The sequence below is a fragment of the Aplysia californica genome, unplaced genomic scaffold (assembly GCF_000002075.1).
Source record: "Aplysia californica isolate F4 #8 unplaced genomic scaffold, AplCal3.0 scaffold00159, whole genome shotgun sequence".
Taxonomy (NCBI): Eukaryota; Metazoa; Mollusca; class Gastropoda; order Aplysiida; family Aplysiidae; genus Aplysia; species Aplysia californica.
In genome coordinates this window covers 149,092-165,303 of record NW_004797429.1, presented here as the reverse complement: position 1 = coordinate 165,303, position 16,212 = coordinate 149,092, and the positions used below count along the sequence as shown (strand labels likewise).

At 40.1% G+C, this 16,212-nt stretch overlaps 1 protein-coding gene across 3 annotated transcripts in view; it reads right to left on the bottom strand.

The window, feature by feature from the left end:
• Positions 1-375: 375 nt before the first annotated feature.
• LOC101847819 (serine-rich adhesin for platelets) overlaps positions 376-16,212 on the bottom strand; it is a 48,390-nt gene continuing 32,553 nt past the window's right edge. For all 3 annotated transcript variants that reach the window (XM_005097618.3, XM_005097619.3, XM_005097617.3), the window contains 10 exons: positions 15,718-15,827; positions 14,239-14,319; positions 12,535-12,699; positions 11,409-11,516; positions 9,643-9,827; positions 8,312-8,395; positions 7,307-7,477; positions 5,596-5,703; positions 3,703-3,787; positions 376-2,453 (listed from right to left, as the gene is read on the bottom strand). In XM_005097618.3, coding sequence (XP_005097675.1) covers positions 2,265-2,453; positions 3,703-3,787; positions 5,596-5,703; positions 7,307-7,477; positions 8,312-8,395; positions 9,643-9,827; positions 11,409-11,516; positions 12,535-12,699; positions 14,239-14,319; positions 15,718-15,827 — 1,286 coding nt within the window. In that variant the 3' untranslated portion in view covers positions 376-2,264. The remainder of the gene's footprint in view (positions 2,454-3,702; positions 3,788-5,595; positions 5,704-7,306; positions 7,478-8,311; positions 8,396-9,642; positions 9,828-11,408; positions 11,517-12,534; positions 12,700-14,238; positions 14,320-15,717; positions 15,828-16,212) is intronic.

The following is a 16,212-nucleotide window of genomic DNA, read 5'->3' as shown; positions in this document are numbered from 1 at the left end:
CCTCTATCCACTGCACTAAAACCCAAGATGTAACTCATCTTGTCAACACGCCACACAGATTCGGTTCTTGTTCTTTTCATAAGAAATAAAATATGTCCAAGTATCCTAATAGGATCAAAAATTTTTAATTTTTACAAAAATCTATAGCATCAGCAAAAAGATTCATTGTGTGACAGGCGAACACAGTTTTAAATGGACAGCCCATCTGTATATATATATAATATATATACACATATAAACAAATAAAAATAAACCAGCAAAACACCTTTGAAAGACACTGACATCACTCCAAAATAATGCGTCAAACAGCAGAATCCAACATACTGCCTGAAAAAACAGGAAAAAACCCATATGAGAGTTCTTTTTTTTTTCTGAGTAAAGTTAGGTATTTACAGTCTTCTCAACTGCAAAAAGTCATATGAGGGCCAATATATGAGAGTTCAAAGAAGGAGTCCTGAAGTAACACACTACAGCTGTTCTCCACACGCAGCTGATGCCACTGGTGACACACCAACACGCATTTCAATACTTCGTTTTAGGTTTTATGTTTTAGTTGGAGTTTTACGACACTCGCAACACAATTAGTTTGTATGAGCGCCAAAGATTAGAGGTGTTACAAGAGAGTAAGTAAGTGACTCATTTTGTCAGCACACCTCACAAATGTTTTTACACCTCTGCTGACATATCATAATATAGCTTAGATCATATAGTTCTGCCGTCTTGGGGAAAAAGGACGAAAATCGCGACATACCTATTTTCCAAGAGAGCCAAAAAATCAAATTTATTCGTCTCACGTTTAAAAAGTTGGTTTTTTTATTTTCTTTATAACTTGATTTTTGGAAGGAGGAAGGATGGAGCAATTATGCACTCGTAGTTAAAATTTTGTTTTGAAATATCAACAAAATTTTGTGTGAGAAGACAAAAGTCATTCTTTCATAACAGATTGATGAAGTTTTAATTAGTATTTTATGCGAAAAGGACGAATGCCGATATTCGTCTTTCTTTCACCCGACGTTGTCAAATAATAACTTACTGGATTTTTCGTTTCTGTGATATTTGAGGTTCGTCTGGTTTTTTTGTAAGTGTTTTGCAGCTTCCAGACTGTTATTTAATTGCGCTTTGCCGCTGGAGCCAAAGATCTGGGGTTCAAATTCTGGTGAGTGTACACATGCAGTCGTGCTGGTCGTCTTACTGCGTGCAACACTCTTGACACTGCGGGGATCAATGCCTGATATGCCAGGATTTGACCCTTTTGGTAATTCATCATAAGACCTGTGGCATTGTAACGTAGGCATGTTTTGGCGAAGAAGGAAGAATATTGGTATATTTGTCGCTTTTTCGTAAACGGTTTTTCCTTTTCACTTGCTAATATATAGCTGAGGACGAACCTCTCGGTATTTGTCCTTTTTTCACAGTAGGACCGGAGATTCGTCTTTCTTTCATAAAATATAAAATAAATTTAAAAGAAAAAATTATGACGATACTTCCAATACCAAAATAAAGTATTCTGGTTCAAAAGATGCAGTTTTTCATGCTCTTTCACATGGTATCGATATCTCTATATGACCCAATTTCCGATATTCGTCCTTTTTTCCTATGACGGCAGAGTAGGAGGGCGGCTGCTGCCTGTCAAGGCCAATACTGAGGAGTTCTATCATTCAGCCAGCTGAAAGACAAATACTCTCAACATGTGTCACAACGCAGTGGAATCAGGGGCTCGTCAAATTTTGGGCATAGGAAACGTCAAACCAGTGAGCCAGGATCTGAACAATAAAGATGTATCTCATTCTATCTGATCTTACCTTATGTGCTTGTTTGCTGTGCATGCTCGCTATGTATGTGTGTGTGTGTGTGTGTGTGTGTGTGTGTGTGTGTGTGTGATCCCTGTATTCATCGTTCTACACCGTATACCGAAAAGAAGCAGGATCAAAAGTGGCATCTTCTGACAGCCTGATCCAATGGCAAGACAACCAAAAAGCTGATATTTGTCACATTATTTCACATGCCCTGTGCTGTCATTTCACATTATTTCACACATCCTGTTCTTTCATTTCTCATTATTGCACATTATTTCACACGCGCTGTGCTGTCATTTCACATTATTTCACACTTGTTGTGCTGTCATTTCACATTATTTCACACTAGTTGTGCTGTCATTTCACATTATTTCACCCTTGCTGTGCTGTCATTTCACATTATTTCACACTTGCTGTGCTGTCATTTCACATTATTTCACACATCCCGACCTGTTTTTTCACACTATTTCACACGCGCTGTGGTGCTGCATGCCTTGCCCCAGGACCTGAGGCAAGCCCAGACTTTAGCCTGCAGCCGTCCCGTACTCTCACACATCTTTCAGCCATCGCGGAGAACTGGGAAGCCCTGTGTACCGAGACCAGCTTGTTCCGTTTCTCCGCATCCTTGTACAGGTAACCCCACAAGTCGGAAGTGCTCTGAAAAATAATAGACAGCACTGTGTTGGTCATAACATACTTGCACATTTTTTGTCTTTGTTTCGGGAAAACTGGAAGAAAATAGTTGTTCTTCTTAGCTTACACCTTGAGCACACTGCCAATTCAATTCAGTCGAATTAAGTTGTGTCCAGTCATTTTTTTCCTCTACAGATGGACATAAGCTTCCATTTTGGCACAATTTGACCGCATTTGACTCGCGATCTTGGAAACAAATGCGTTTGGCTTTTGAAGGTCACAATCAAATTTAGTTGAATTTGGTCAAATGGTACGCCAAAATGGCAGCTTTTGCCCCTCCGAAGAGGAAAATCTTTTTTTAGTTTTAGTAAGGTTTTACGGCGCTCGCAACTGCATAAGGTCATATGAGCGCCTAGGGGTGGATGTCAACAGAGAAGTCCAAACGGGGAATCAGGCTTACTCTCCTCACCTCTCTAGTTTCAACAGCACAAAGTCTGCTTCGACTATTAAGACACCCCGGAAATAGCAGTTCACAAAAGAGTGACAAAAATACAAAAGAAGTAGAGGAAAAATGCCGATAGTAAGGATGAGTAAAGAAAAAGCAGCATTTCCCCCATGTTGTTCCGGCACAGCATGAGCATGACATTAATAGGTCAGCCCATTTACAATTCTACTGTGCATAAGAACATGTTAACATCCCCCCTTTGGGAACCTAAAGACAAGTTCAGTAGGTAGCATTGCCCTGGGAGGGGGGGGAGAGAGAAAGGGATAAGACATCCAAGTATACAGACAGATCTTGATTTTTAAAAACCCTCCTCGCAATGCAACAATAAACAGCTTACTAACTCCTACACCACATATATTTTTATATTGCCGGTATCTAAGCACATAAGTTACTGAGGATCAGATGGACAGACAGGGTCACCAATGTGGAAGTGTTTATTAAGGAAAACAAGAGAGATCCCAGTCAGAGATGAAGTAGGAAGAAGGCGGTGGCGATGGATTGGACATACTCTCAGGAAGTCAGGCAGCTGCATAACAAAGAAAGTTTTGGATTGGAACCCACAGGGCAAGAGATCAAGGGGAAGACCTCATGGAACCTGGAGAAAAGTCACAGAAATCGATGTACAGAAAAGTGGAAAGACATGGAATAACATCAAGAGGCTAGCCCAGGATAGAGAAAAGTGGAGGGTGTTTGTCCGTGGCCTATACCCTGGTGCAGGGTGAGAAAGGCAATGATGATGATCTCAGCACATAAATGATGGGAACTTACCAAAGTCTCAAAGTGTCCAACCACGTATAGCGCCAGTTTGGCTCGAGTCAGGGCCACGTTCATACGTTTCTGGTTCTCCACAAATCTGAAATAAAAGGTACAAAAGAAAAAATTAATTAAAAAATCAACGGGCGTGGAGTGTTTTCGTAAGCGTTTTATGGCACTTGCAACACAATTAGGTCATGTAAGTGCTGAAGATGAGAGTATTTAGAGATAGTTGTTGCAAGAGAGTAACATACACAAAAAAGAAGGAAGAGAGAGAGAGATAAGGACGATAGATGTTTGATAGGAAAGAACAAAGGAGTAAACCACACCGGAACATCCACCAACCACCCACAGCATGTTTTTTGGGAGTAACAAAAGTTCCACTTTCAAGTTCAGGAAAAAAATAAAAATATTTCCCCAAATAGAACGCCAGGCATCTTTAGTTTTGTTTAAGTAGAGGTTTTACAGCACTCCCAACTAGCTGCATAAGGTCATATGAGCACCAAGGGGTGGATGTCAACAGAGAAGTCCTTACAGGGAATCAGGCTTACTCTGCTCACCTCGCTAGCTTCAACAGCACAAACTCTGCTTTGACTATCAAGGCACCCCCGGAAATAGCGGGTCACAAGAGAGTGACAAACTTACAAAAGAAGTAGAGGAAAATGACAATAGCAAGGATTGGGAAAGAAAAGCAGCAGTTTCCAGTTGTAGATCAGGCACAATTATGAGCATGACATTGATGAATCAGCCCATATACAATTACAATTCTACTCTGTATAAGAACATGTTCATGTCCCCCCTTTGGGAATGGCCTAAAGACACTTCAGTCAGTAGCACCGTCCCATAGGTTGAATAAGGTTTAAACCCCAGTACACCAGTAATAAGTGGCCCAACATAACACCGCAAGACTAGTGCTGAAGAAAAAGAAGAAAGATCCTGCATCAAAAACGTTAAAAGCTCTGCATTGGCTTCCAGTTGATAAAAGAATCCAATATAAAGTTTCTACCATCTGTTATAAATGTTTTAACGATTAAGCCCGATCCTATCTATCTGAGCTTTTAACACTATATGTTCAATCTCGTCAGTTGAGGTCATCCACAAGCGCAACAAAATTCAGAGACCCTAGAATGAAATTAAGATCTTTTGGTGAGAAGAGTTTCTCATTTTTGGGCCCAAAAATCTGGAACACCTTGCCTCAGGATCTCGGAGTGGCAACAAATTTTGATAGGTTTAAGCGACTGCTCAAGACTCATTTGTTCGATTGTTAGTTATAGTGTGTTAGTAAGTTCTGATTTTTTAAAATACATGTGTGTATATACATATTATATGTCCTTTCGTGTGGTATAGTTAATGTATGGTTGTGAAAGTTTTTCTTTATGTGGTTGAACTGGGTTTTTTTGTTTTGTGAAATATTTTTTCTTGTGTGGATGTTTATGTGACTGGTGTGAAACGCTCAGCACTTATACTAGTATGGGATAATAATAATAATAATAATAATAATAATAATAATAAATAGCATTTGTATAGCGCATGTCCCCACTCGAAAGCAAACTCTATGCGTTTTACACTACATATTATTACCCCAGCAGACCAAAGAACACTCAGAAACATTCTCAGCTTCCCGGGAAGCACACAGTTCAAGCAGCCGGTTAAATGCTCAAACACTAACAAACTGACAAGATCTTTCGCTGTCTTTAGCTGGGTACCCATTCCCACCTGGGTGAAGTGGGGAAAATTCTGGTAAAGTGTCTTTCCCAAGGACACAACGTCGGGCCCGCGGCTCGAACCCCTGAGCCCGCAACCTCACAATTACGAGTCCGGTAGCCTAACCACTAGGCCACTGACGCTATATAAATGCAATCTATTATAATTATTATTATCATTATTATTAATACTGTAGCCACTGACCCAATTGTTGTGGGGTTGCTCTGAGCTCGCACACACGACATGATGATGACATCACGCTCCTGTCCCTGGAAGCCGTCCACTGTGTTGACCACCACCTCGCGCAGGTTGCTGCACACACAAAGTTGGGTTTTTTACATTAAAAAGTTGGGGTTTTTAAAATTAAAAAGAGTCTTTTTTTTTTTTCAAAGGTAGGTGCTTTATCGCTCCCATCAATACAAATCGTGGGTGATTGGTAGGTGCTTTGGTCTTCTTTCCTATCAAAGCTCTATCTTTCTTATCTTTCCTCCTTCTTTTCTTTATATGTTACTCTCCAGTATCACTTCTAAATAAGTGCGGAGACCCTCCCCCGTAAATAAATTATAATTGCTATGATGAAAAATCTTTATCATCATGATCAAGAATATTGCACTTGTGGTAAAGAGGAAAAAAAAATAAAAGCAATTAAGAAATAAATGCAGAGACCTCTATGGATTAATTATTTTATCATCCATATGGGCCATTTCTTACATACTGTACTTCTCAAGAGATCGAGAATATTGCACCTGTGGTCAGTTTTCAAAAAACGAAACTGCTTCCACCAATGTCTGTGGTTTGGCGGTTAAGCTCTAGGCTCTTCACCATTGCACAAAGAAGACACGAGTTCGATTCCCGAGTGGACAAGTTTTTCTAATCGAGGATCGCCATCTTTCTGCAGAGACTTTGAGTCCCTCTCAGCCCAGGTCCTAAATGACCTAAACTGCGTTGATTTATCACCATCATCATCACCGACTAAACAATTCCTCTTGTTCCTGTAGCGCTTTTCCTGAAACATAACAATTTGCACCATGTCAATACATTTTTACGTAACCTACAAATATTGGCACCAAAATCTGGACACAGGGTATAAAAAAAAAATAAAATAAAATAAAATAAAAAAAAGAAACCAGTGTTTATTTGGACGGAGGGTGGGGGTGGGGGTTGAAACAACTACAATATGTTTTTCTCTTAGACTAGTTGTAGGGGGGGAAAAAAATAGACATCTCAGCCTCTGAGAAATGAGTGGTGATACCTACCTCAATGGATCGACTGTGTCTCGACGCAGTGGAGATAGGCGCTCGGCAGTTTTTGTTTGTTTTAGTAAGGGTTTTACGGCACTTGCAACACAATAAGGACATATAAGTGCCAAAGAATAGAGGTGTTACTAGAGAGGAAGAAACACAAATAAAGAAGGACGAGAGATCAGGACGATAGATGTTTGATAGGGAAGAAGGAGTAAACCACACCAGAGCACCCGGCAACTACCAACTCGTCAGTTTTTGAGCACATGGAGTTATTCTGATCTGCTTAAAGCTTGTTCATTTGTCTTGCTTTTTTAATTCTTAAAATACCTATCTCTATCTCAAATAAAAGTCGAGATATTTGTGATTGAAGAAAGAATTAGCGAGAAAATGGCTGCCAAAGTTTGGTGAATTCCAAGGCTTGAGTGTCCTTTGAAACTGCAAATTTAGATTTTTGCGTCTTTTATCAATGGTTTTCAATAAAAGCCATACAGAAATGTGTTTTCATATACGAATATAACAGGCATAGAGCCCAAAATAAATTTTTACAATCCATAAAAAATAGGCCAACGGGCGCAAAAATGGCGGTTTCGATTCCCCTTATTTTGACGAGCACCTGATTGCACCACGACACCACACAGTTATCACAGCTACAAAAAAAAATAACTTCTCACATCTTTCTCAACTGTTCGAGAATATTCGACTTCTGGTCCGTGTAGGGGCATATGATTCCGATTCTGTTCTGGAAGTGTTCGCGTCGACCACGACTTGCAACGGCAAACACATCCAGCACGGCCGCACACAGCTGGGCTATGCAGGATGCTTCCACAGGGTTGGAGAACGATCTGAAACCCGAGGAAGAAACGCAATTGATAATTTTGGCTCTGTCATTATGACAAAAACCAGAGGAAGAAACGTGATTGGTAGTAGTATTGGCTGTCATTCTGACAAAATCCCAAGGAAGAAACACAATTGATAGTTTTGGCTCTGTCATTACGACAAAATCCCAAGGAAAAAACGCAATTAATAGTTTTGGCTCTGTCATTATGACAAAAACCAGAGGAAGAAACACAATTGGTAGTAGTATTGGCTCTGTCGTTATGACAAACAGTCAAAACAAGAAGAAGAATGGCATTCTGTGTAAAAGGATGTGGAAATGGGGGTGGTGGTAAAAGAGATGGGGAAGGAGGAGAGGACACAGGAGGAGGAGGAGGAGGAGGAGGAGGAGGAGAAGAAGAAGAAGAAGAAGAAGAAGAGGGGGTTTTATTTTGGGGGGTTTTAGTTTTAGTAAGTGTTTTACGGAACTTGCAACACAGTAAGTTCATATAAGTGCCAAAGATTAGAGATGTTACGAGAGAGAAACAAACACAAAAAAGGAGGGGAGATCAGGACGATAAATGTTTGATATGAAAAAAGAAGCAAACCACACCAGAGCACCCGCCAACCACCCACCAAGAAGAAGAAGAAGAAGAAGAAGAAGAAGAAGAGGAGGAGGAGGAGAGAAGAAGAAGAAGGAGAAGAAGAAAAAGAAGAAGAAGAAGAAGAAGAAGAAGAAGAAGAAGAAGAAGAAGAAGAAGAAAAAGAAGAAGAAGAAGATGAAGGAGGAGGAGAATAATAATAATAATAATAATAATAATAATTCCACCCTTTAAAAGGTGAGAGCGTCTCCATCTGCTCACCTGCTGTGGCTCGCCACCTCCATTCCCTCACGGACGTCAAACACCAAGTACGGCTCTAACACCGACTGACGGGAGGAAATTGCACTGGAAAAAAATAACACATTGCAAAATGGATTGTCAATTGTCAACACCTTGCCTGGGCTGCAGTGTGAACAGATTCTAACAACTGGTGAAAGAGGGGGGGGGGGGTAAGTAGGTTTATTCAGTGTTTAAGGCCATTGGCCCACATCCCATCATATAAAATACTCATTTGATCAATAAAGTTTCCGTAATGATAAAAGTACAGGTTGTGCACATATCTGTTATCGTGAGTCAAACATTGCATATTTCTGTCACTGGGCCGAGTCAGGCAGGGAGGAATTAACAATATTCTTCCATGGACAAATTATGGACAATAGAAAATAAAGGGAAATTCATGTTCAATTTCATGAGAGTAACACCTCTCATATAAGGCGAATTTGTTAATTTCCACCGAAAGAGATTGTTATTTAATGGAAGGCTATGAGTTTTTAACAAAGCTATGACTCTTCTGTTCCAATACCGCGGGAGGTTGGTGAAAAACTCAGCTTTTTCTTGAAACATATTGTAAGAGAAAATAAATTATATTTGCGACAGACTTCTTCCTCTATGTTCTGCACAGAATGATCAACAAGTCTACTTTTTTATTTCAACCGGTGAAAGGGAAAACTTATTAAATTGAAGGAACCAGGAAAGAGGTGGAAAAGCCTTGAAAAGAAACCTAGCGCCAAAACAAAACAGCCCTAAACAGAAAGCCTGAGAAAAAGAAAAAAAAGGCTTGACAAACAAATCCTGAGAGGAGATGAAACAATGCTGAAAAGAAGTCCCGAGCTGAAACATGGCTGAGAACAGAAATCATGAAACAAAATGAGTCATGACGTGGTGAAATCAGGCGCTCGTCAATTTTTGGGCATATGTGGTTATTGGTATCATCTTAAGGTAAGTTAAAGCTTGTTCATTTGCATTCTTTTTGGTGAAAAAAATATCCATGTAGAAATATTTGCGATTGAAGAAGGGTCGCCTTGTTTCAGAGGAAAAATTAATGAGAAAATGGCCGCCAAAGTTTGGTAACTTCCACAGACTGAGAGTCCTTGGAAACTGAAAGAAAAATTTTTTTGCGCCTTTAATCAATGTTTTCCAGTAAAATCCACACAAAAATGTATCTTTAAATGGACATAAAAGGCGTTAAGCCAAAAAAAATAAAATTCGAAAAAAAATTGCTCCACATCCAGAAAAATGCTGGTTTCTTCAATTTCAATATTTTGACAAGCGCCTGATTTCACTACGATGACTCACACACATATATCAGTTACCTGGCAGTGGTTAGTCTGTCTTCGTAGAAGTAAGCATTCGGCAGAGCCAAGATGTCCGGATGCATGCGGTACTGCTCGTGGAGCGACATGAGGGGGCTCTCACACTCTCCGTCCTGGCACAGCATCTCAAAGTGCTGGTGCAGCCTCTCAAACAGGGAGCGGTCCAGGCGAAGCTCGCGAGCTTTCTGAAAGAAAAAAAAAAGTGCAAATAAACAAGAATAAGCCACAATACAACAGTGTCAGTGCAATCTGAGGGCCTTGTTAAACTTAATAATGATAATAATAGTGATAATAATAAAAATAATAATAGTAGTAGATAGTTTTAGTAGAGGTTTTACGGCGCTCGCAACTGCATAAGGTCATATGAGCGCCAGAAGATTAGAGGTGTTACAAGAGAGTAACAAACATAAAAAAGAAGAAGGGGAGATAAGGACGATAGATGTTTGATTGGAAAGAAGAAGCAAACCACACCAGAGAACCCGCCAACCATCCACTAATAATAATAGTAATTGCAATAATAATAATAATAATAGTTATCATAGTAATAATAATAGTAGGCCTAATCATCATCACCATCACTTCTACGGCGCCCACTCCATGCTGGCTCTAGGCACTTACTTATTTTTCCCTTCGAGTTTGTATTAGTAAATCTATTGACCCTCCCAAAGATCCTTCATAAAAAGATAGTTCACTCGGCCAAAAAATGTCCGCGGAAGTCTGTGCTTTGCTTCAGATGGCGCTGTAGTCTTTGTTTTGAAGCTCTCTTTCGTTTCTTCAGAAGAAGAATAGGAATAGCACAGTTTGTTTGTTTCGCTTTTTTGTTTTGCACTCAAGTAGGGACACTCTGTTCGCAAAGTTTGCGCTTTTTCCAAGTGGGCACCACCGGATTTTGAGGACACCTTTTTGGATCGGCTCAAAGAGAGGAGTGAACTATCTCGTTCGGAAACGATCCTTGACCCTCCAGTATGAGGAGATTGAATATCCCAGTTGCGCTTGCGAGACCTACTTCTTGCCCACAGTTGAAAACCGTCAACTTACTTCATAGAGGGTGCGGAGCAGGTAGTGCGCTCATCTCTGAAGCGGAAGGTCCAGGTTCGAGCCTCGGATCGGACACAGATTTTTTCCGTCCCCTCCTGCCCACCCAGCAGTAATGGGTACATGACTTCGAGTTGGGGAAGTAAAGGCAGCATGGAAAGGTACTGGCCATCCAACCACAATAATATGCCGAAGGCCCAGGAAGTCATCTCACTAACAAGGCAATCTCCAACGTCCAGATCAGATGCGGGAACAACTTTACTTTTTACTTTATTTCATAGCAAGTCATATGAGGCTTCACGAACAAGAAACACTGAAGCCACCTCCCCTCCCCCCCCCCCCCCCCCAAACACCCCCAGGGCAGTGCTACTGACAGTAGTGTCTTTAGGCCATTCCTAAAGGGGGGGATATTAATATGTTCTTATGCACAGTAGAATTGTAAATGGGCTGATTTATCAATGTCATGCTCACACTGTGCCAGAACAAAGTGGGAGGAACTACTGCTTTTTCTTTCCTCACCCTTACTACTGTCATTTTAAAAACATTTTTTAATGGAGATCGGACAAGAAAACACTGAGGTCGCGAGATATTGTCAGGCAAACTATTATTATTATTATTATTATTATTATTATCCTTATTATCATTATTACTATTATTACTACTTTACAGTTAAACAGAATAAATAGCAAAACATCCAAAAAGTGAGTAACAATCTGTGGGTGACCACTCACTTGTGAGATGACTGTGGCTGGCAGCTGCTTGTGGTCACCGACAAGTATTAGTTTGGTCACTTTGTACTGCAGGGGAATTAAGCAGTCCATTTCTATTGCTTGGGTTGCCTGGAAATAAAATAGATAGGGTTTAGGGGTTTTTTAGTAAGTGTTTTACAACACTTGCAAGACAATAAGGTCATATAAGTGCTGAAGATTAGAGGTGTTACAAGAGAGTATCAAACACAAAAAGGAAGAAGGGGAGATAAAGGCAAAGAGAAATTTGCTGCAGCATGGCGAATACATGCATAGAATATCACTAAACATTAAAAAAATATTTCAGTACCTCGTTCACTGATTCTTGTGATTATCCCTTCACATAATCCCTTTTTTTTAAGATTCATTGTTTGAGGAAGCAACATCCATTTTCAGAAGATTGATATATGTATTTTTAAAAAATCTTCTGAGCAGTTAAAAATGGATAATTACCTTACACTATGCAACTAATGATACCTGATCAACTGATCAACTGTGACAATGATTCATATCCCTTAAAACTAAACAATTAAAAAATCAACAATCTACATTAAAGAACACAAGCATACCTGCCAATTAAAAAAAAACAAGCAAGACTCTACCTATGTGGTAGGTCAAGATGGGGAGCATTGTTTTTGTTTTTAGTAAGCGTTTTACAACACTTGCAACACAATGAGGTCATATAAGTGCCGAAGATTAGAGGTGTTACAAGAGAGTAACAAACACAAAAAAGGAGGAGAGATCAGGACAACACACGTTTGGTAGGAAAGAAGGAGCAAACCACACCAGAGCACCCACCAACCACCCACGGGGGAGCATTAGCCAAGTAACCCCCCTCTAAACACACACTTTTCTGCATTCTATATTCAAGCTATTCAAAGAAGATCTGTAGGCTTTGTTCTCATCATAAGATAAGAACAAATAAGATAAGATAAGATTTCATTGATCTCCACAAAGAGAAATTGTAATGCTGCAGCATTGTTAATACATACACACATGCACACACACACACACACACATGCACACAAGCACACACACACACACACTCATGTACAAACACACATACACAGACACACATTCGCACAAACGCAAAGAGGAGGAAAACATTCACCTCATCAATAATAAGACAGGAGAAGGGCTGTTGATGACGAGGCTCCTCTTTGCGCAGAAGAATCTGCTGGGCCTGATCCGACCCAAAACTGCTGAGGGTTCCGCACACAATGTTGGCGCGGTCCAGTACCACACACTGGCCAGTGTAACGCTCTCGAGGTGTAGGCTGTAGGAGATACCATATTTTATAAATACCATAAATACCTCATTAATACCATATTTCATTTGTTTTAGTTATGAGTGGTGGGTTTTTTTTTATTGGGGGGGGGGGGGTTTGGTAAGTGTTTTATGGCCCTCACATTAGTCTATTAAGAGATTTACAGCACTTGCCACACAATTAGGTCATGTAAGTCATTAGGACCAAAGACTAGAGATGTCACAAGAGAGTTACAAACACACAAAAAAAAGGAGGACAGATCATGGCGATAGACGATTGATGGGAAAGAAGGAGCAAACCACACCAGAGCATCCGCCAACCACCCACACAATACGTTACATCCCATCTTCATCATAGTAATAATAATAAAAATAATAATAATATTAATAATAATAGTAATAATAATAATAGTAATAATAATAATAATAAAAATTGTGAGAAATAATTGCGAAACTACAACATCTCAACTGAAAGAGCTGAAGACTTGGCTACAGCAGAAAACTGCATCTCTCCTCGACACTCAACGGCAACAGAGGATGAAAAAGAAAAGAAAGAGTCGCATTTATATAACCCGTATCCACACTCTACAGCATTCTTTCTGCACTTTACAACTACTATCACCCTCGTAGACCCTATCAGAACACTCAAAAACATTCTCGGACTCAGGAGAAGCATGTAGTACAAACTGCAGACCTGACGCACTAAAACACTAATAAACTGACAAGATCTTTCGCTTTCTACAGTCAGATAGCCATCCCATCATGGGTGCAGTGGAAAAAATTTGAGGGTTTTTTTTGGTTTTATTTTGTTTCATATGGCCTTTCCCATGTAGACAATATCAAGCCTCTGATGGGGTTCAAATCCACAGCCTTCCCAATGCAAGCCCAATAGCCTAACCACATTGACCACCAACAACTTCATTTCAGCACTACTGAGGCCAATATTCTACATCAAATCAGAACAGCGGACAAAAAATGTATTCTTTTAACCCTATTCGTACGTCCCGGGGTCATTTTGTACCCCCGGGGTTGCATTCTTCACATTTTAGAATACTTCTAGTATGAAGATCTCTTTGAAACTTTCAGTATTTCTCAAAAAATCATTTTAACAGACTGCTATGCAAAGCGTACGGATCGGATTAACGAGTAAATTTCCTCTTTGGAAAGTGGTGGCACAGAGTTCCCCACATCGTACACGTCGTATGGCGTATGGATAGGGTTAAACAGTTGTACCTGCTCTACAACATGACAGAATAGACAGGTTTAAAGTTGGGTGGAGCCCTTTGAAAGGATGAAAGTAGAGAAGGATGGAAAAAAGAGTTTGCCCCATCATCCTTGCAGCCCTAACATTCATCTAGACTAGACTAAGGAATAGGTAAGTAAGTACCTGTTCTACAGAACACCTGGTCCAACACAACGCCCCCCCCCCCCCCCTGTATTTTTCCTATGTCATAATGACACTGTTCAAGACATCCACCTGTCTAAGACAACCACTTTCCTCCCCACCAATGGACGAACGTCTTGGACAATTTGACTGGACTGGACTTGCCTTTCTCCCAAGGCCGCCCTCACTCTCCAGATTCTGCAATTGTTTCCGTAACTGAACCAGGTCTGATCTCTTCACAGAAACCTGCGAAAATGTGAAAAGATTCTTCATTTTAAAAACCATATATACAGTATCTTTTCTTCAAACCAAACATATATATTTTATATATACACACAGTTTTATTTTAAGCATGACAGAGGAGTATCAAATAATGAAAGTTGGAATTTATCAAAATACAGATCAGCATTGCATTAACTCATTCAGTGCCATGGACGAGAATACTCACAAAACCTGGGCCCCGCCCAATTAATACTAGTGACGAGTATTCTCTCATTCTGCCTTGTTATCTTTATAGAAAGAATGGCTCTATCTAATCCGTACCAAGTAATTTTACTAATCGTGATGCATCATGGGAAAGGTCAAAGAGACATTTTTTCTGCTCGAACAGCCATTGAGCCTGCTAGTTTTCATTGATTTTCCTGGGTAGACCTAATTTCTTGTTGCCGTAACAAAACTGCCCAGTATATGAGGGGAGTCACTGCTGGAGCGCTCAGCACTGAATGAGTTAACTCTTAAACTCTTTATATCCAGGAGGGGGGGAACCTCTGCCGCGCTGTAGGACAACCGCGGCCGGAGATTTCTGTCGGGGGGGGGGGGGGGGTCCCCACTCTGCTGTGGCTCTCTTTTGGTGCAAAACCTAAAAGTGACATACGTCCTTAAACTGGTCATTAATTCTAAACAAAATGAACTTATTTTGATAATTCAAGTCCCACATGACACTTTGCTCAAGATGAATTTTAACTCAACCTCAGAACGTCTGCACTTTTCATTTGGCTGAATAAACAATTTCAAGGTAAGTTTTTACTCATTAAAATAATAAAATGTAAACCTGAAAATTAGAGACTGTATCCAGCAAAATTCTAAGACAGTAACTAAATAAGAAAAAGGCCTTCTCAGGCTAAACAGAGCCACAGTTGTTTCTACATTTATTACAGGATAAGAGTTTCAATTAGGCATCATTTTGAAAGGACTGCAAATGTTTTTCGTCCCTATACCCACAATTTACATTATTTAATAAGAGGAAGGCTGCTTCCATCCGCCTGTCACGGCCAACTTTGACAGAGTGAGATACAGCATCCTAGCAAGAAAATCAACTGCTCCGTTTAATAAACTTCCTCACTAGAGAAGCAGCCACCTCACATCTTTGGTGTGCAAGCCGAAGAACCTAACCGTAACACTACAGACGCTTCTTGTTTCTTCATACAAGGTTAATGTACAAACCTTACAGGGAAGCCACTGGGATTTTGTGAAAATACCTGAAATTTTACAAAAGTTGGATTTGCAAACAAATTGACAGTTAATAGACACAACTAAATGAGGTTCAACAAAAACAAAATGCTCAGAATAATGACTATTCTTCTGGTGAAAATAAAGAAAAAAGAACCCAGAAAAATGGAACAGCATTCCTGATCTCAATATTACCTGAGCTTCTGGGGTGGCTGGATCGTTGACAGACTTTTCCAGGTGGGTGATGCGCCCCTTGAGATACTCCAGCTCCTTCCGTACACTCTCCGGTACATTACGTTGGAGACCTGCCGTAAAGATTTCAGTCACACAGTACGTGTCAAGGTCAACAGTATTGAACGTTCTGTCATTAATTTGGAACTATTTTCTCCCCATTGAAATTTGTTGGGCGAGAATCAGCTTCAAATGCAGACTGACAAAAGAAAAGAAAACTGAAAAGCATATCTCTTAGATTTAGTAAGAGTTTTGCATCACTTGCAACACTACAAGGTCATATAAGTGCCGAAGATTAGATGTATTACAAGAGAGTAACAAACATAAAAAAAGGAGGAGAGACCAGGACGATAGGTGTTTGATAGGAAAGAAGGAGCAAACCACACCAGAGCACCCACCAACCACCCATGCATATCTCTTATCACATTGAACTTCAGTGTATAGTCACAAGTTACATGT